This window comes from Rana temporaria, chromosome 1 (genome assembly GCF_905171775.1).
Source record: "Rana temporaria chromosome 1, aRanTem1.1, whole genome shotgun sequence".
In the NCBI taxonomy this organism is placed as follows: domain Eukaryota; kingdom Metazoa; phylum Chordata; class Amphibia; order Anura; family Ranidae; genus Rana; species Rana temporaria.
In genome coordinates, this window is record NC_053489.1 from 105,512,766 (window position 1) to 105,534,340 (window position 21,575).

General features: G+C 45.1%; 1 protein-coding gene across 1 annotated transcript in view; it reads left to right on the plus strand.

The window, feature by feature from the left end:
• Positions 1-21,575, plus strand: part of MRPS27 (mitochondrial ribosomal protein S27) — a 173,492-nt gene that overhangs the window by 126,641 nt on the left and 25,276 nt on the right. The window contains exon 9 of the mRNA XM_040341463.1: positions 5,703-5,845. Within this exon, the coding sequence (XP_040197397.1) occupies positions 5,703-5,845 (143 nt within the window). The remainder of the gene's footprint in view (positions 1-5,702; positions 5,846-21,575) is intronic.

Genomic DNA, 21,575 nt, shown 5'->3' on the forward strand with positions numbered 1-21,575 from the left:
AGCCAGATGTTTGCTTGTTTTATTTCCCCACCTATATCTTTCCCTTGCTATTAAGTTGAATTCTTTTCGTGTTTCCTGATCCATGAGATCTTTAAGTTTATTTCGTTTGTTAACAAGGGTTAGGTATACATCTCGTTGCTTACTTTCTTTTTTATGTATTTGTTCTAGGCTGAAGATCTCGTCTATTAATTTAACTTTTTTACTGATCGCTTCTTTTTTCTCCTTGCTCCTTCTGAGATCAGGACCCCTCTTATTACTGCCTTGTGGGCATCCCATAGGGTAGCCGCCGAGATTTCCTCAGTTTCATTGATCTTAAAATATTCTTCTAATTCTTTTTTGACCCTTGTTACGCTTTTCTCCTCAATCAGTAGTTCCTCATTTAATCTCCAGCTTTGGTAGGGCCTTTGATTGCCCGAGATTTTTATAGATATACTAATGGGCGCGTGGTCGGAGATCGTCATGGGCTCTATTCTCGTCTCGACCACCCCCTCCAACATTCTATGGTCAACGAAGATGTGGTCGATCCGAGAATAGCTACCATGCACCTGGGAGTAAAAAGTATAGTCTCGTTGACTAGGGTTAAAAATCCTCCATGTACCCACTAACTGGCTTCTGTGTAAGCTAGCTTTGGCCTTTCTTAATTGTGTGTCCTGAGTTTCTAATGTCCGGTGTGATTTATCCACTTTCGGATCCATACAGAAGTTTAGGTCTCCTCCTAGTATTATCTTTCCCCTGCTGAAGTCTTTTAATTTCCCTAAAATTCCCAATATGTATTTCATTGGGGAGATGTTAGGTGCATATACGTTTACAAGGGTATAGTCTTCCTCCTCAAGTTTTCCTCTCAAAAAGAGAAATCTCCCTTCTGGGTCAATTAGTCTATCTGTAAGCACAAACCTAGTACCCTTGGCTACCCCAATTGCGACCCCTCTAGCCCTTTTGGAGATGGTATCTCCATAATACCATGTGGGAAAGTCTGGCGAGTACATCCTTACGTTTGATCCTATTGTCAGATGTGTCTCTTGTAGGAATGCGATATCTGCCCTATAATGTTTCAGTTCCTTCAACACCTTATGTCTCTTGTATGGACTATTTAGTCCCTTAACATTATATGATAGGCATTTAATTACTGGCATCTTCGTTTTTTTGTTTTTTATTCCTCGATCTAGATCTGCATTTTTCCTTTCTATGGTTTACGCTCTCATCTAGTTGTCCAGGTGAGACAGGGCATCTTCCCCCCTCCTCTCCTCCCACCCCCCCGTTTGGTCTCGTCCCACCCCCCCCCCTCCCGCCCTCCCCATTGGCCTATTAAAGACCTCTGAACCAATTACCCTTTCTTGGTTCAGTTCGCTCTGGGTGAGGTTTAGGATTTTTCTTCCACCCCCCCCTTCCTTTAGAGAGAGGGGGTGGAGGACTAGTTGCAATCATCCTCCCCGTATCCACCCGGTGCCCCCTCAACTCCCAGGGCAGATGGAGAGAGGAAAAAAGCAAAAACAAAAAAAAAAACAAAGGGGAGGTGCGTCCTCAATGGGGACCCCAGAAAGGCATATTGTGGCTTAAATCGGGACCGGGTGGACAGAGAGGGAGAGGGGGAGGGATTCTCGAAAAGGAAAACCCCCTCCCTCTCTCTTATCCCCCCCCCCCCTACACCCATCCCGGCAAGTCAGGGATCGGAATGTCCAATTTCCTGCAAAATTCACTTAAGTCCTCGGGAAATCTCAAGATCGCTGTTCTTCCCTCTCTAGTCCCAATTAAACACGCAGGAAATCCCCAGTTGTATTTAATATTTAGATCAATCAACTGTTTTAGGAGTGGTTTTAACAACCATCTCCTCGCCAAGGTTTCTGGGGCCACATCGGTAAAGATCCGGATTTCCACCCCTTCGAAAACTATCGGGGGTTGCCCCCTCAACTTCTTCCATATTTCTTCTTTATCTTCATAGAATCGAAACCTTATTATAACATCTCTTGTTTGCTCGGATGGCGCTCTTTTCTGATTTCCCACACGATGTACCCTTTCAATCATGATAAGATTTTCTGCTGTTCTTTTCAGTACAGGGTTAAATATCGTCTGCATTATTACCCTGAGATCCTCCCCCCTCTTCTCTGGTATTGATTTTATCCTCAGATTTTGTCTCCGGTTTCTGTTTTCCTGGTCTTCTAATTTATAAAGGATAAGCCTCTGTTGTGATTGAATCTGATCGATCTGAATTTTTAGTAAGTTTGATTCTTGGGCTTGTTTCTCAATTTGCTCCTCTGCTGATTCTATTCTGACGAGCATGTAACCCAAATCTGTCCGCAAGTTCTGTATTTCCCCCTTTATCGCGTTTTCCAGCTTTAGCAACATCTCTGCCATTTCTCCCTTTGAGGGGGACTGTGCGTCTATCCTACTGCTTTCCAGTCCGCTACCCATAGGCACCTCCTCTCTTGATTCCAGAGAGGTTTCTCCAGAGATTTCACTCTGGGGCTTCTTATTTTCATTCTTTTTTATTTTGTTACCTTGTTGTTGCTTTGTTGTCCCCTGAGCTCCGAGAGCCTGCAGGCTTTCTCCACTGGTCACGAAGGGCCTTATTGAGCTTGTAGCTGTTATATTTCTTGGGGTAGTGGGGGGACCCCCCTTTGTTGATCTACTTATCATTCTACTCATGTTGGATTCTTTCCTCCTGATTCTCTTCCCCAGCTTGACCCTTTGTTTCCAAAAAAAAGGGAAACCAGGACTTAATTTTTAATGTAATAACACATGTAGCCTGCAGGGCGGGGAGGGGTGAAAGGTGTCTAGGTATAAAAAAAAAAATTTTTTTTTTTTTTTTAAATGTTTGAATTTCTTTTCTGGTTTTGACCCAAGTTCCAATCTATTTGTGGTCCTGGACAAATTTTTAGATCGGTTTTCAAGATTTTTATTATTCTCTTTTATTTTACCCCCCTCTTTTCCCCAATGATTTTCCTCCCCTTTTCAAGCGTTTAACCGTGGTTTTAAAATATCACCCAGTATACTTCAAAAAGTATATTTATCTAGGTCTGCTAGGAGCGTAATCTATGAGGCCTGGGGTAGTGTGAGACTTTCGAGGGGGGGAGGGGGGTCCAGACCGTGGGACTCCCAAGGACACCCCCCAAAAAAAAAAAGAAAAAAGGAGGGGGTGCGAAAAGGAAAACGGAGGGGTAGGCCCTGCTGAGTACAGGTATTGAGATCGTATATTTATGTAAAATTACGGTATTGCCTGTTTACTGACTTTTTCCACTTATGATGTATTTTGTCCTGTTTAGCCGGTTGGGTTCAGTCTGTCAGTTAAAGTGTCCCTGTCTACCCCTCTAATCAGGGTCACTCTAGACATGCAACTGTTTGTCCTTAGGTTCCCACTCCCCCAGTTATTGGGTCCTCCTGATCAAGTATTGTAAAGAGTTCTATGTACCGTCGGATCTTACAAGGCTTTTTTCCTCAGTACAACCAATGACCATATTTCACTCCCATGAAGGACATGTCCTATCATACAAGTAAAATGTGGGATACCAAAAAGAAAAAGGGAAGCTTTACAGATCAACCAAGTGTATCTCTCTTAGCATTATTTCACAGCGCATTATGTCCACAGAGATTGCAGCTTACCATCCTTCCGAGTCTTCTGCAACACAGTTTTAAGCATTTTTCCTCGTTTTTTAAAGAATAAAAGAAAAAGGAAATACCTCACGTCCTGTATCCGCTGGGGGGGGGGGGGGTGCAGGCTTTTCCTTCGGAGCTCAGCGTGCCGCTGGCTCCATATACTCACATGTGTGGGTGGACATTTGAACGGAGATGTTGTGATGTTGTGGGCGGTGGGCGCTATCCTCCCAATGCACAGCCCGCTCCGCTTACAGTGTCCCCCTGGCTTACCGCCTGAGATCCGACTTCCCGCTACGGCACTGCAGAGCATACGAGACAGCGCAGACCGCGCTCTCAATGCGGCAAGGCGGGGGTGATCCCGGCGGCTCCGTGGGAGGTCGGTAGGAAGCAACGTGCGGCAAGTGCATGGAGGGCATCCACTCTCTCACATGCTACGATCCGTCCTGTCTCCTGTTTCTTCCATCTCACCCAAGAGCGCGACTCACGTCCTCACGTGCGCGCGCACGACATGACATGAGTGCATCTTCTGATGCTTCTTTCAGCCGCTAGTTTTTGCAGGCGGCTGTTTAACGTTGCACCTCTTCCGTTGAGCTCTGCTTGTTTTGGGGTGAAGTTAAAATTGGTTTTACTGATATATTTTCCACCCCTCGTTTTTGATGCTGCTTGGGGACATCCCACTTGTCAAGATTTAAGGAGCTGTGTCCGTCCATGGACGATAAGAGAAAATAGGATTTTTTGTACTCACCGTAAAATCCTTTTCTCTGAGTCCATGGACGGACGCAGCTCCCACCCCTCTTTTTTATGTTTGTACTGCTTGTTACGAACTAAGGCTGCATGCTGCAGAGAGGAGGGTTATGTCTGGAGGGACCGCCCCCTGGGCGGGGCTGTTCAACTCTGTTAATGTAACATGTATTTAATTATCTAACATGTTTCTGCCTAGTCCTCTCCTGTAAACAGGGAACATAACCCACTTGTCAAGATTTAAGGAGCGGTGTCCGTCCATGGACTGGATTTTACGGTGAGTACAAAAAATCCTATTTTCTTGGTGATGGACAGTTCACTACTTCTACAGTAAATGGCGTGTATTAAATATGGGCAGCAACTGTTTTTTTTTTTTTTCCAATATAAAGTATACCTAGAAATACATCCTTGGCATAGTTTATGGCTCTGCAGCCACCAGCTGTGGTACAGTTTTACACTTGGCTTTAGAGTGAGGATTGGTGTCGTGGTCCAACTGTCTGTGTATATGAATAAATGGAACAGCCAACATAGATGCCATTGTCCAAAGCAGAGCTGAACCAAGATGGTCGTTTTGGAGATGTGAACTGAAAATACCAACTAAGGATTTTTTTTCCCCCTCCCTCCCTCCCTGCATAGTGGGTCCAGCCACCAGTATCAGCACTTATTGGCGGATTTAAGTTGGGGCCATCAGATCATTGATCCTGACCAATATCTTCACTTCCCTCCCTTATCTTGGCTAACAAACCAACCATTTGGTTGCATGCTGTGCATTAACTCATGGCTGAACCCAGATACGTCCGGACAGTGTCGTCATTGTGTGTTGTCTATTTTGAGTCCTGTCTGTAATTTTTTGTTTATGGCAATTCCTTTCTTTTAAATGGTTGCACTATTACCATTTTGTTACCATATTGTTTGTGCATGACTGTACTTTTATACTTCACCCTTTTTGATACTATAATAAATTCATTTTGTATCAGAATACTCTAGATCATTACTTGCTGCAATTAGTAACCCATTTTAGGCCTCCCCTCAGGCCATTCCCTCTTCCCCCAATTCCCCCCCCCCCCTTTTTTTATTGACTAACTTGGTTACAGCAACAAAAACCCCTATGTGGGTATATGATCAGGTATAGGTAACCAATGAAACTACCTATATATTAGTGGTTATCTTGCGCCCTTCCCCTCCTCCCCAGTCCCTTAATTACTTGATTAGGATTTTTTTGTAGGGAATATCCAAGAAATATAAAAAGGTGACAAATCGTCTAGCAAGCATCGTTTTTTTTTCTTTAATCACTTGTTAATTTTTTTTCTTTGCAATTTATTTTATTGTATTTATGGTTTTTAGTTTTGTTTTTTGTTTTTTTCATTCAGGAAAAGTTGAGCTATCCCAGGGTCTTCGTGCTGTTTATACACAAATGCCACTATTCTGGAAACCAGGTTATTTCCAGAGAGCTCTGAATGTTATGGAGAAGGTTTCCCAGATGCCTGGAGAAATCAAGATAACCAAAGATGCAGTAAGTGTGAATTATTTTCCATACTGGACATTGATATCTCCTTTATTAAACAGTGGAAAAAATGTAATAAAAGTCATGCCCTGGAGCTAAAATGCACCAACCACTGTTAAAATAATATTAATGAAAAAAAGAAAGTCCCAGACAAGTCAACGGGGGGGTTGCTGGGCGTGGCGGGGGACTGGCCAGTAATGAAAGTTGTTCTGGTTTATTAAGTTAAACAAACTAGAGCTCTACTCTGGGGAAAAAAATACTTAAATATGTGGTTAAAATATACAGATGTAAACATTTATTCCAGCCAAAAGATTTGTAATTTAGTTCAGGGTTTGTCTGATCAGGCATCCCTTCCAGACACTACAACTTGCTCAGGAACATAACCTTTCGTTTCAATGTTGGACATTATAGTCTAGTCCAGGGATCTCCAAACTGCGGCCCGGGGCCAGATGTGGCCCTTTGCTTGCCTTTATCAGGCCCTTGGGGCACTATTCCTCTCACTGATATTAAATGCTATTCCTCTCACAGACACCATCTATGGGGCACTATTCTTGGTACTGACACCAATGAAGACACTATTCCTCCCACTGACACCAATGATGTTACACTATTCTTCCCACTGACACCACCGATGATGGGACACTATTCTTCCCACTGACACCAATGATGGTTCACTATTCCACTGACACCAATGATGGTTCACTTTTCCACTGACACCAATGATGGTTCACTTTTCCACTGACACCAATGATGGTTCACTTTTCCACTGACACCAATGATGGTTCACTTTTCCACTGACACCAATGATGGGACACTATTCCACTGACACCAATGATGGGACACTATTCCACTGACACCAATGATGGGACACTATTCCACTGACACCAATGATGGGACACTATTCCACTGACACCAATGAGGGGACACTATTCCACTGACACCAATGAGGGGGCACTATTTCACTGACACCAATGAGGGGACACTATTCCTCCCACTGACACCATTGAGGGGAGACTATTCCACTAAGACCAATGAGGGGGCACTATTCCACTGAGACCAATGAGGGGACACTATTCCTCCCACTGACACCATTGAGAAGACACTATTCCACTGACACCAATAATGGGACACTATTCCTCCCACTGACACCAATGATGGGACACTATTCCTTCCACTGACACCAATGAGGGGGACACTATTCCACTGACACCAATGATGGGACACTATTCCTCCCACTGACACCAATGAGGGGGTACTATTCCCCCCACTGACACCAATTTCCGGCCCCCCTCAAGCCTGAAGGACAGTAAACTGGTCCTTTTGTTTAGAAAGTTTGGAGACCCCTGGTCTAGTCTAAGACCCACCCCAGTCTGCTAATAGACATACTCTAATGAGGTTATCATGTTCCTTCCCATTTTTTGTCTTAAGCCTGGTACACACAATGACATTATCGGATGAATGATCGGCCATTATTTTATTTATTTTTTCGTTTTTTTTTGCATGCTAGTCTCAATATCAAAAATTCTTACACGGCAGAATAATATTTGTAATTGATGTAATGTATTGCATCGTATTTGTATTGTATTTTCGGACCTGAACTGTACTAATTAAACAAAAATCATGCAATCTGGTATCCTACAAGAACATTTTTAGTGTTTGTCCCTTTGGATAATTTTGGACGAACTGTCGTGATCGGCTCTTGAAAGCTGTGTACCAACGATCAGATTATTGCACGATTGCTTTAAAAGCAGTATTTTTCATCCGATTTTCTGATTGTGTACACTAGCCTTAAATTTAGACAGCATTTTGCAAACCAGTAGAGCAAGACTGGCTTAGAGTAATGACATTCCTTTTCCAGCACTACAGTGTCGAGCAGGGGTGCATCGACATTATGGTTTCCATCAAAGGGCTGGTTGTATATGTAAGACTAGAAGTCCAGAGCACCCAACCCCCCCCCCCCCCATACATCAGATGTCAAGAACCCCCTCACCATCAGAAGTCAAGAGTCCCCCACCCATCCTAACATCACAGTGCACCCCCTTACCTTGTGCTGCTTCTTGGAAGAACCTGGGGGCGGTGCTAAGAAAGCAGAAAGTGCAGGGTCTGGAGGAGGACCAGAGGAGGTCTGGAGTCAGCTCGTAGAGTCTGCTGAATGCTGAGACCAGGGGAGTTGGAGACAAGGTGGTGCTGTGGCTAAACAGAGAGGCGCAGGATCTGGTGAGGGAGTTCTGACCTCCTCTCTGCTGCCGACTGCTGAAGCAAGGTTTAGGTGGAGACGAGAAGTGTACCGCAGCTTCAGGAGAGGTGCGAGGGCCACCTGAAATGTCCTGATGGGCCAGATTCAGCCTGCAGGCCTTGTGTTTGACACATGAGGTGTAGAGGAAATTAAAGTGACACAGTCAGGTAATGGTACTAACTTTATTGTGGATGTTATGTATGTTACAAGTAATAACAAGTACTAGCTGCATTAAAAAAAATATCCTAATAGTTATCGATGAAAATGTATCTGGCTAAATTGTGTTTTTTTTTTTCCTAGGATCTACATTTTTTTTTAATGCAATATTAATAAGTGTGTACGATAATCAAATGTATGCTTGGTATTTCTGTACATTCTGTTTGCATGTGATGCAGCTGCTCTGAGCCTGCAATTCTGTATTTTCCTTGAGTGCCACCCTCACTGGTGCTGGAGAAGGCAGCATTGGGTCTTCTGCAGTTCATTTCTGTGCTTTGAACACGTTTCTGGGCACCTCTTCACACACAAGACCATGTGAAATTAAGTGGCCTTTGTATCTATTAATCTCAGGTGAAAAACTGCTTCTACTGCTCCATATCCAATCAAACCCTTTGTCATACTAGGGCATTGCGTTTTCAGGCCATCATTAGTTTTATCAATATTTTACTACAAAAGATGTTTCATATTCAAAAATACTATTCTTGGCACCCCCTAGTTGCTTTGTTTGGCCAAGCTAGCCTGGCACTGACCAGGTGGCTGGAGCAGAACAACTTTTTGGACTAGTGTACTTTGTTCCAAGGCAACCTTGCCTGATTCAGATGTTCTCAGGAAAATTGCAATTGGAGACTATATATGAAAGCCGCTGTCGTCTGGTAGTGGTGTCAAATGCTGCCTTGAAGTCCTGCACTACTGAAAACCAATTCGCAGGACATTTCAAAATACATTGTTTTCAATGAGGCTGGTTCACATATGTGCGATGCATTCGCACTGCGCATTGCCTCCAAACCGTGTGCGGTTTTTATGTCTTGCGGTGCGGCTCAGGTGCGAATTCAGTCCCATTATCTTCTATGGCTTCACATCTAATTCGCAGATGTGTTCAGTTCTCTTCAGGAATTTCTCTCATTCAGCTCAATACACTTCTCCCCCACTCTCCTCTCACCCGGAACTTCTCCCAGGTCTCCAAATTCGCATCTAAAAAGTTACTAATCTGCTGAACACTTCTCTTATCTCTCTGCAGAGATAAGAGAGCTGAAATTCGCACAGCACTAGTGTGATTCCGGCCTTAAGCTTATGGCATAATAACAAAATGTCATATACGTCTCTGTATTCATGTTTGTGTGTATATTGAAGATAGCATTAGGCATAAGTATGAAAGGTAACTTAAAGCGGAGTTTCGGCCACAATTTAAAAAAAAAAAACTTTTTAAATATGAAAACCCCTGTAATACACAAGCTTAATGTATTCTACTACAGTTAGTCTGTAAACTAAGGTCCGTTTTGTTAGGTTGTTACAGCATTTAGACACTTTATAAAACAGAAATTGACTGGGGCCATCTTAAGTGTGGGCATCATGAAGCCAGACTGTATGACTTCCTGGATTTCAGCCTTGCAGTTCTCACACAAGCTCAGTGTTGTACAAGCAATGTAATGGTTTCAGATCAGGTTTCAATAGCAACGGGAGTGTCAGAGGAAGTTACCGCCCCTTATCTATGCAAACCTCTCCTCCCCTCCTCCTTCCAGGAACCAGTAAATATACGAAATAATTTGTTCCTGTGCAGATATATCTACATAACAAGATTATATATATATCTCTTGTTATATATGTGGTGTGTATACATATACCAGACATGTGCACTGTCAATAAATTCATTTTGTTTAGTTCCGTTTCGCATTAGCCGTTATTTCGTATTTTGTGCCCGAAACTCAATTCAGATTCGTACGCTCATAATGGGCACAGCAGGGGTACAGCCACAGGAAGTCAGCACAGAACAGGGATGGTGGGAACCCTTCATGAGGGGTTCCCACCATCCCTGCACTGAGTTCCCGGGTCTGTACACCAGCTGTGCCCATTGTGAGGGGTTCCCACCATCCCTGTGCTGAGTTCCCGGGTCTGTACACCCGCTGTGCCCATTATGAGGGGTTCCCACCATCCCTGTGCTGAGTTCCCGGGTCTGTACACCAGCTGTGCCCATTATGAGGGGTTCCCACCATCCCTGTGCTGAGTTCCCGTGTCTGTACACCAGCTGTGCTCATTATGAGGGGTTCCCACCATCCCTGTGCTGAGGTCCCGGGTCTGTACACCAGCTGTGCTCATTATGAGGGGTTCCCACCATCCCTGTGCTGAGTTCCCGGGTCTGTACACCCGCTGTGCCCATTATGAGGGGTTCCCACCATCCCTGTGCTGAGTTCCCGGGTCTGTACACCCGCTGTGCCCATTATGAGGGGTTCCCACCATCCCTGTGCTGAGTTCCCGGGTCTGTACACCCGCTGTGCTCATTATGAGGGGTTCCCACCATCCCTGTGCTGTGCTGCATCAGCCCCGGCACCCCTAATCGGCCCCGTCACCCTGCATCGGCCCCTGACACGGCACCCCGCATCGGCCCCCCGCATCGGCTCAGGCACCCCGCATCGGCTCCGGCACCCCGCATCGGCCCCCGACACAGCACCACACATCAGCCCCCCGCATCGGCTCCGGCACCCCGCATCGGCCCCCGACACAGCAACCCGCATCGGCCCTGGCACAGCACACTACATCGGCCCCGGCACCCTGCATCGGCCCCAGCAAAGCACACCGCATCGGCCCCAGCACATCTCATTGCCCCCTGCCAAATTGCATCACATCGCACCAGCACATTGCATTGCCCCCCCACCAAATAACATTGCCCCCCCCCAAATCGCATCGCCCCCCAACAAATTGCATAACATCGCACCAGCACACAGCATCGCCCACCACCAAATCGCATCGCCCCTCGCCAAGTCGCATCGCCCCAGCACATTGCATCAACCCAACACAGGGCATTGCCCCCCGTCAAATCGCATAGCCCCCATCGCACCAGCACATTGCAATGCCCCCCCACCAAATCACATTGCCCCCACCAAATCGCATCACCCCAGCACATTGCATCGCCCCTCGCCAAGTCGCACCGCCCCAGCACATTGCATCAACCCAACACAGGGCATTGCCCCCCGCCAAATCGCATAGCCCGCTTCGCACCAGTACATTGCAATGCCCCCCCACCAAATCACATCACCCCAGCACATTGCATCGCCCCTCGCCAAGTCGCACCGCCCCAGCACATTGCATCAACCCAACACAGGGCATTGCCCCCCGCCAAATCGCATAGCCCCCATCGCACCAGCACATTGCAATGCCCCACCAAATCACATTGCCCCCACCAAATCGCATCACCCCAGCACATTGCATCGCCCCTCGCCAAGTCGCACCGCCCCAGCACATTGCATCAACCCAACACAGGGCATTGCCCCCCGCCAAATCGCATAGCCCGCATCGCACCAGCACATTGCAATGCCCCCCCCCACCAAATCACATCACCCCAGCACATTGCATCGCCCCTCGCCAAGTCGCACCGCCCCAGCACATTGTATCAACCCAACACAGGGCATTGCCCCCGCCAAATCGCATAGCCCCCATCGCACCAGCACATTGCAATACCCCCCCACCAAATCACCGCGCCCCCCACCAAATTGCATAACATCGCACCAGAACATAGCATCGCCTGCCATCACATCGCCCCAGCACATTGCATCACCCCCCCACCAAATCGCATCACCCCAGCACATTGCATCGCCCCTCGCCAAGTCACATCGCTCCAGCACATTGCATCAACCCAACACAGGGCATTGCCCCCCGCCAAATCGCATAGCCCCCAGCACATTGCAACGCTCCCACCAAATCGCATCACCCCCAGCACATGGATGCGCTTTACGGGCACAGTGAAGCAGCGTTGGGCACAGTGGATGCGTTTGATGGGCACAGTTAGGCAGTGGATGCGTTTGATGGGCACAGTTAGGTAGCGTTTGGCACAGTGGATGCGTTTGATGGGCACAGTTAGGCAGTGGATGCGTTTGATGGGCACAGTTAGGTAGCGTTTAGCACAGTGGATGCGTTTGATGGGCACAGTTAGGCAGCGTTTGGCACAGTGGATGCGTTTGATGGGCACAGTTAGGCAGCGTTTGGCACAGTGGATGCGTTTGATGGGCACAGTTAGGCAGCGTTTGGCACAGTGGTTGCATTTGATGGCCCACGTGAGACAGAGTTTCATGGCACAGTGAGGCAGCCGTTTCATAGCACAGTGGCTGTGTTAGCTGGGTGCTTTCTCACACACACTACACCCCTCGTCGTCGTTCTCCCCCCCCCCCGCCCCCCTCCGCCGAGTACATAACTATTGCGGTGGGCGGGGCTGTTAACCATGTCTCCGCCTCCGCCCGCCCGCTCTGCTCTATCTCCCAACACTGTCCCCCGCCCCCCCCCCCCCCCCCCCGCCGAGTACATAATTAGTGCAGCGGTGGGCGGGGATGTTAACGATGTCTCCGCCTCCGCCCGCCCCGCTCCGCTCTGCTATATATGCCGACACCAACACTTGTCCCGCCCGCCGAATACATAATTAGTGCGGTGGGCGGGGCTGTAAACCATGTCTCAGCCTCCGCCCGCCCGCACGCTCGAGTTTTTTTTTTTACTGCGGCTGAAGTCCCGCGATACTTCTGCCTCCTGGGCTCGATAACAAGCATCTCCCCAGGAGGCATAGCAGCGCTGAATCCGCCGCGGCGGGAGAAATAAACTTATCGGCAGAGCACAGTGAGTTTTTAAAATAAAAAAAAAAAACATGCCAAATCTATTTAAGGGGGCAGTATTAAAAGGGATGGTTCAAAGTGGTAAAATAGGGTGGAACTCCGCTTTAATGAGCAATTCAGTTTTTTATTGGGCAGATACATATTTTTTCTACAAAGTAGCAGATTTCTTTGACGCTCAGTAAAGAAAAATATCAACACAAAAGACATTACTTGCCATCAGTGCAATGTGTCCCTTGTGCTGCTGGCTCCTGCTTTAGTTGAAATCTGCCCGCTCCGGTTTCACCTTCTACCTCGGCACCATGTAATTTTTTGGTGCTATTGATGGTTGATAGAGCCGAAGGACCTGTTAAATGCACCCATAGTGCTGACTATGCCCGTACTTTCTGCCCAGCTCCACGATTCATAGAAGCTGTACTATAGTTTTGATAAGTATGAATGGAGGATGTGGGCCTTTCATTCATGTATTCATTCATCTATCCATCCATCCTCCATTCATACAACCTATAGTACAGCTTCCATGAATGACGGAGCTGGGCAGAAAGGGCAGGCAGTGTATATGACAGGTCCCTTGGCTCTATTAAACCCTGCTGCACTGGCAGATTGTGGAAGTAGGAGAAATATTTAAACTACAGAGCCATATATTCTTTGTGCTACTTGTGACAGAACCCACTGTCGCTGTGTTTTGGAAGAGACTGTGAGCGGGCCTCCAACCAACAGATTATGGCCCAGAAGAGACTGAAGACCTGGGGACAAGCTGGCATTAAGATAATGTCTCCCCCATCCCCCCCCCCTCTTGTTGCTGTGTCTAATTGTGTTGGTAAATGGCACATAGACAATGGTCTGGGCTGGATACATCTCTCCGCAGGGGATGTGTATGGAGAGGCTGCCTGCTTACCATAATCCCTTTATGTTTAACTGTAGTCTGTTTCAATGTACAAGTGTTCCGTTCCCATTGGTTCTTTCTTGTCCCCTACCCCCTCCCCCTCTATGACAAGGCTAAGGGGAGTGTCCCTAACTGTTTGTAAAGTGTATGTCTTGTATTTAATAAACAGTTTATGCTCTGCATGTTTAACCCTCAACCCCTGTGTGGCTTGTCTTGTGATTGAGGGGTTAAGGGCTGGTTATGGCGAATCTGCAGGCTGCACTTGCGTTTGGAGGACAGGAGACACAGGTCTGGTGGAGGTGCCCACCTGGGGTATCCGAGATGCATCACACCACTTATTATCAGAACTTTTAATAAGTTAATTTTGAGGAGGGATTGATGGGTACTACCAATTTGGCCAACATGTATTTTTTTTAACTCGAAGATTCATTCTGAGCAGCTTCTTTTCTCTCTCAAAATATTCCCTTTTCATGCCAATTTATGTAGGTACTATAAAAGTTTAAATTTTAGGGCCTGGAGAGATAGGAGCACAGCTCTTGGTGTAATTTTTCAGTAAAGAGATAGCAGTACAAAGGACACACCACACTGATTGTAAGTTGTTTTGTTTACTAAACGTAAGCTTAAGAGCCGGTTCACACTGGGGCGACCTGGGATCCGACTTCAAGTTGCCCCAAGTCACGCAGTAGAGAAAATGAATGGAAGTGAATGGGAGCCGTCTTAATGTACACTACAGAAGTCGCTCCGACTTCAGAAAAGGTTCCTGTACTACTTCAATCCGACTTGTAGGCAACTTGTACCCATTGATTTCAATGAAAGTCGCCTCAGAAGTCGGATCACTGTCTTAACCACTTAAGCCCCGGACCAAAATGCTGCCTAAAGACCCAAGGGGTTTTTACAGTTCGGGACTGCGTCGCTTTAACAGACAATTGCGCGGTCGTGCGACGTGGCTCCCAAACAAAATTGGCGTCTTTTTTTCCCCACAAATAGAGCTTTCTTTTGGTGGTATTTGATCACCTCTGCGGTTTTTATTTTTTGCGCTATAAACAAAAATAGAGCGACAATTTTGAAAAAAATGCTATATTTTTTACTTTTTGCTATAATAAATATCCCCCAAAAACATATATAACATTTTTTTTCCTCAGTTTAGGCCGATACGTATTCTTCTACCTATTTTTGGTAAAAAAAATCGCAATAATCGTTTATCGGTTGGTTTGCGCAAAATTTATAGTGTTTACAAAATAGGGGATAGTTTTTTTGCATTTTTATTTATTTTATTTTTTTACTACTAATGGCGGCGATCAGCGATTTTTTTCGTGACTGCGACATTATGGCGGACACTTCGGACAATTTTGACACATTTTTGGGACAATTGTCATTTTCACAGCAAAAAATGCATTTAAATTGCATTCTTTATTGTGAAAATGACAGTTGCAGTTTGGGAGTTAACCAGAGGGGGCGCTGTAAGAGTTAGGGTTTACTTTGTATGTGTTTACTAGTGTAGGGGGGTGTGGCTGTAGGAATGACGTCATCGATCGTGTCTTCCCTATAAAGGGAATGACGCGATCGATGCGCCGACACAGTGAAGCACGGGGAAGCCGTGTTTACACACGGCTCTCCCCGTTCTTCAGCTCCGGGGAGCGATCGCGACGGAGCGGCTATAAACGAATAGCCGCGCCGTCGTCCCGGATCGCTCCTGAAGCCACGGGGACCGCCGCATGTACGGGGGGGGGTCCCGATCGGACCCCCGACCCACGTCAAGCAGAGGACGTATATATACGTACATGTGCCTGCCTGTGCCATTCTGCTGACGTATATGTACATGAGGCGGTCCTTAAGTGGTTAAAGCAGGAGTTCACCCCAAAAAAAATTTTTAACATTAGATTCAGCCGAGTTGTCCTTTTTCCCCGTACATACCTTATTTCACCGCTGCTTCCGAGTATGTCTTCTCCGGGACTGGGCGTTCCTATCTGATTGACAGGCTTCCGACCGTCGCATACTACGAGTCACGAGTTGCCGAAAGAAGCCGAACGTCGGTGCGGCTCTATACGGCGCCTGAGCACCGACGTTCGGCTTCTTTCAGCAACTCGTGACGCGTAGTATGCGACGGTCGGAAGCCTGTCAATCAAATAGGAACGCCCAGTCCCGCAGAAGACATACCCGGAAGCGGCGGTGAAAATAAGGTGTGACGGTATTGGTATGATATCCCCGTCAAACAGTCCCTTCTTCCCATAACGAAAATCACCCCATATTCCACAAGTAAGAGTCCATGGAATCGCCCCAATAAGCCACACATGAGTCCAGGCTTACTGCTAGAACAAGACAGGCTTTTAATGGGTATAACACAGAGCTTATATGTGGTTACAACTGTTACAATGACAATCTCCGCCCCCCCTCACACAGTGGGGGGTCTTCAATACAGATCCTTTGAAATAAGGATATCTCTTTGAACTAATCAGTATCTAGCCGGTTCGGCTCCGCTATGTTTAACCTGATCAGACACATTCCTTTATCAATTAACATTTAGAACAATACACACAAGAGAGTCAATTAACTCTTTGAAATAGGGAGCTGGCTGAGGAAGGGTCATTAACATATCAATCAGCCTGTAACATAAGGTATGTACGGAAAAAAAAAAAACAGCCGATTGTCATTAGGACAACTCGGCTGAATCTAATATTAAAAATAGATTTTATGGGTGAACCTCCACTTTAACTGAAGCAACAATACAGGAAGATAACATACATTTCTCAGGCAAACCCCTCCCTCCCACAGAGCTGATTGTTGTTTGATTGGCTTCATACTCAAGTCGTGTCCAAGTTGTCTCCCAAAGTCGTGCTAGAAGTCGTGTTGCCCCTGTGTGAATGGGCTCTAATGCCGCGTACACACGATCATTTTTCGGCATGAAAAAAATGTAATTTTAAATGATTGTGTGTGGGCTTCACATCATTTTTCAGGTTCTGAAAAACGACCAAAACAAATTCGAACATGCTGCATTTTTTAACGTAGTTTTAAACAATGTCGTTTTTCGGGTTGTAAAAAATGATCGTGTGTGGGCTAAAAGATGTTAAAAACCCGTGCATGCTCAGAAGCAAGTTATGAGACGGGAGCGCACGTTCTGGTAAAACTACCATTCATAATGGAGTAAGCACATTCATCACGCTGTAACAGACAAAAAAGCGTGAATCGTCTTTTACTAAAACGGAAGCAACTAAAGCAGCCCAAAGGCGAATAGAATTTCCCCTTTATAGTGCCGTCGTACGTGTTGTATGTCACCGCGCTTTGCTAGATCATTTTTTAAAAACGATGGTGTGTGGGCAACGCCGTTTTAATGATGAAGTTGGAAAAACGTTGTTTTTTCAACATGCTGAAAAATGATTTTTTTCATGCTGAAAAATGATCGTGTGTACGCGGCATAAGGCCTCATGCACATTGGACATTAAAATAATGCCAGTAGCTTTGCAGTGAGTTTTTTAGCTTTTTTCAACAGCGTTTTTCCGTGTTAGCGTTTTTTTGTTGAAGTAAATTTTTTTTTTTTTTTTTCAATGGATCAAAAACTTAAAAAAATGCTGGTGAGTGAGGTTTTTGAGCGTTTATCAGTTTTTTTTTTGATGTTTATCAGCGTTAGAGCGTTTTTACAGCTGAAAAACGTCTCTCAGAACCCACTAGTTTTTTGTTTGTTTTTTACTGCTCAAAAACGCCACTGCCCAAAACTGCTGATAACAGCCTATGTGTGCATGGACACATAGGATAACATGATGGAGAGTTTATTGACTGTAGAAAAAAACGTCTACTGCCAAAAACAGCTGCTGTAAAAACGTCCAAAAACGTCTAGTGTGCATGAGGCTTTAATGGGGATGTGTTGTCTGCATCTGTAAACATACAACTGTCTTTTGGACCAAAAGCTCCACCTACCAGGCCACGAGCCAGATACATAGAAATTTTCTTTTCTGATCTGTGCTTCTGTTCTTTCCTATAGGATGTACAACCCAAACCTGTCATGTAGCATTGTGCATGCTGTGTCTCATGCCAAAGTAATCTTTTAATGCATGTCTGTCCTCCCCAGGGAGAGCAGGCAGTTTTCAAGGCTGAAATAAAGAAGTGCTAGTGTTTTAATCCAGTGATCGCCAGAAAGAAATGAACTCTTAGCTGCATCTTTAGCTGCTTTCAAGCACTCTCTCTAGCTCCAATTTCCTTTCCTGTTCTTAAGAAATCCCTCTGGAAGTTCAGTCAGACCTACACTGCCATTAGATTTCCTGTTCTTAAGGGTTTAACCCAATAACTCCCTTCATAGGAGAATATCTACACAATGCAAAGGCCAAGTTTGGTTCCCCTTTGTGTTTGGACAGAGGACACATACAGTATGTGTGTTTGATTTTTGGAAAATGTATTTTTGCGGCAGTACACTACTTAACTCTTTTGTGGGTTAACCATCTTCCTATCATCTCCCTCAACCAAGTATCTTAGTGCTGTACATTTGCTTTGTGTTTTAACTGAGCAGGTTTGTCTCCAGGTTCATAGACCTTCTAACCTTTTACAGTGGGTGCTTTGGTGAGTCTGTGCAGTGTGAGCTACACCTTTCCTCCTCCTCCTTTGCCTGCTCGGTAGGATGAAGATGGAGGAAATTCTGGTGTTTTCTCTTTGCAGTATACTGGCTCAGGTGTGCATGACACTCAGACTGCATTAGACTCATGGAAGACTTTCTATGGTTATTCCAGAACTTCTAGATTCCTGGTGCGCAACCTATAGCCCTTTTGACACTTTTTGTGCAGCCCTCGGAGTCCCTGGAGACACTAATCTGTGTTTCTTTATTGCCCTCTTATAGTAGTGATTTTTAGCAGTCTTATATAGTATGTCTCCAGTCTCTGGCAGTCTCCTGCAGCATATCCCCCAGTTTTTTGTACCAGGTTTGCAATCTCTGACCATCTCTTGTATCATGTCTGCAGTCTCTGTTCATCTCTTGTATCATGTCTGCAGTCTCTGGCCACCGCTTGTATCGTGTCTGCCGTCTCTGGCCACCGCTTGTATCGTGTCTGCCGTCTCTGGCCACCGCTTGTATCGTGTCTGCCGTCTCTGTCCACAGCTTGTATCGTGTCTGCCATCTCTAGCCATCTTTTGTATTGTGTCTGCAGTCAATTTTTTTTGTATAATGTGAAAGATGATGTTACGCCAAGTAACATCTGGTCACCAGAAATCTCTATCGTCGTCAGCTGGCACCAGACGATTGTTTCTCTCCCGCCGCCTATAAGAATGATCAAGTGGCGGAACTGCTGCTATGATCATTCTTATCGTGCACAGAATTGCCAAATGAAAAGAAGGATATCTGAATGATCCCTGTAGCTGCAGGCATCATTCAGATATCACCGCACAAACTCAGGTCATATGACGGCGTGCGGTAGGGAAGTGGTTAAACAAGAGCCAATTAACCTACCAACATTTCTTTGGGGTGTAGGAGGAAACCAGAATACTCTGAAGAAACCCACGCAAGCACAGGGAGAACCTGCAAACTCCATACAAGTGCCAACCACAGAGACACTGTGTGTGTGCATTGCATTCAGAGAGTATTCATAGCGCTTCACCTTTTCCACATTTTGTTATGTTACAGCCTTATTCCAAAATTGGATTACATTTATTATTTCCCTCAAAATTCTACAAACAATACCCCATAATGACAACATGAAAAAAGTTTTTTGAAATCTTTGCAAATCTAATAAAAATAACAAATAAATAAATCCAATGTACAAATTGATCTCAGGTGCATCCTGTTTCCACTGATCATCCTTGAGATGTTTCTACAACTTGATTGGAGTCCACGTGTGGTAAATTCAAGATTGTATCGAAGTAAAGATCTGGGGAAGGGTACAGAAACATTTCTGCAGCATTGAAGGTCCCAATGACCACAGTGGCCTCCATCATCTTAAATGGAAGAAGTTTGGAACCACCAGGACTCGGCCCGACCAAACTGAGCGATCGGGGGAGAAGGGCCTTAGTCAGGGAGGTGACCAAGAACCCGATGGTCACTGACAGATTTCTCTTTGGAGAGAGGCGAACCTTCCAGAAAAACAACCATCTCTGCAGCACTCCACCAATCAGGCCTTTATGGTAGAGTGGCCAGACGGAGCCACTCCTCAGTAAAAGGCACATGACAGCCCACCTGTTTTCCAAAAGGTACCCGAAGGACTCTCAGACCATGAGAAACAAAATTCTCTGGTCTGATAAAACAAAGATTGAACTCTGGACTAAATGGCAAGCGTCATGTCTGGAGGAAACCAGGAACCTCTCATCACCTGGCCAATATCATCCCTACAGTGAAGCATGGTGGTGGCAGCATCATGCTGTGGGGATGTTTTTCAGTGGCAGGAGCTGGGAGACTAGACAGGACTGAGGAAAAGATGAATGCAGCAATGTATAGGGACATCCTTGATGAAAACTTGCTCCAGAGCTCTCTGGACCTCAGACTGGGGCAACGGTTTATTTTCCAATAGGACAATGACCCTAAGCACAAAGCCAAGATAACAAAGGAGTGGCTACCAGTGTTAATTTTGGCAGAAAATTTTCGATTTAGTCTTAGTCTTAATGGCGTTTTTAGTCTTCTGGAATTGTTTTCCTTTTAGTCATATTTAGTCAACTAAATCTCCTGGACATTTTAGTTGACTAAAATCATTTTAGTCTACTAAAACTAATTTTGTTCATCTAAAATCTAATGTGTGTAATTAAATTGTAATGCATTATTTAAGCGTTTCTCTATAATTTCCAAACTATTTATATACTGCTGGAATAAAAAAATCTAATGTGTCATTATTTATGATATTGAGGTATGAACATGCACTACAGACCAGTGTTAATTTTGACATCAAATTTCAATTTAGTTTTAGTCTTGACTAAAATTCCATTTTAGTCATCTCAATTGTTTTAGTTATAGTCCTATTTTGGTCGACTAAAATGTTTTAGTCAACTAAATTGGTGGCTACAGGACAACTGTGTGAATGTCCTTGAATGGCCCAGCGAGAGCCCAGAATTGAACCCATTTGAACATCTCTGTAGAGATCAGAAAATGGCTGTGCACCAACACTCCCCATCCAACCTGATGGAGCTTGAGAGGTCCTGCAAAGAAGAATAGGGGAAACTTCCCAAAAATAGGTGTATCAAGCTTGTAACATCATACTCAAAAAGACTTGAGGCTGTAATTAGTGCCAAAGGTGCTTCAACAAAGTATTGAGCAAAGGCTGTAAATAATTTGCAACGATTTTAAAAAAACCTTTTACACATTGTCATTATGCGGTATTGTTTGTAGAATTTTGAGGAAAATAATCAATTTGATTTATTTTGCAATAATAACATAACAAAATGTAGAAAAAGCGAAGCCCTGTGAATACATTCCGGATGCGCTGTATGCCTTTTATCATCTGTAGGAGGAAGCAAGGAGCTCAAGCCTTTTTCATGCCTCCATCCTAGTATCACTGCTACTTTACAGGAAATTAAAGGGTTACAATGTATACATTGGAGAGGTAAGAAAATCAGCATGTCAGAATAGCAGTATAGCAATGATTCGTAATATACAACTTTTAATTGATATTCCATACAATTAAAGCATACATTACTGCTATAATTATTATTTTAGTTTAGATAGTGTTCGTAGCTGTAGGGCAAGTATATGATAAAGCATAGTGGAAACTGTCCATAGCCCTTTTTGTTTGGCAGCTTGCCTCCAGCTTCAATCAGGAGAGAAGTTTCATGCCAGTGTTGCTTTATAGCGTACGTGGAGTGGAAATCGGGCTTGCATCTGTGTGTCCTGTGTGACATTGAATAATGGGA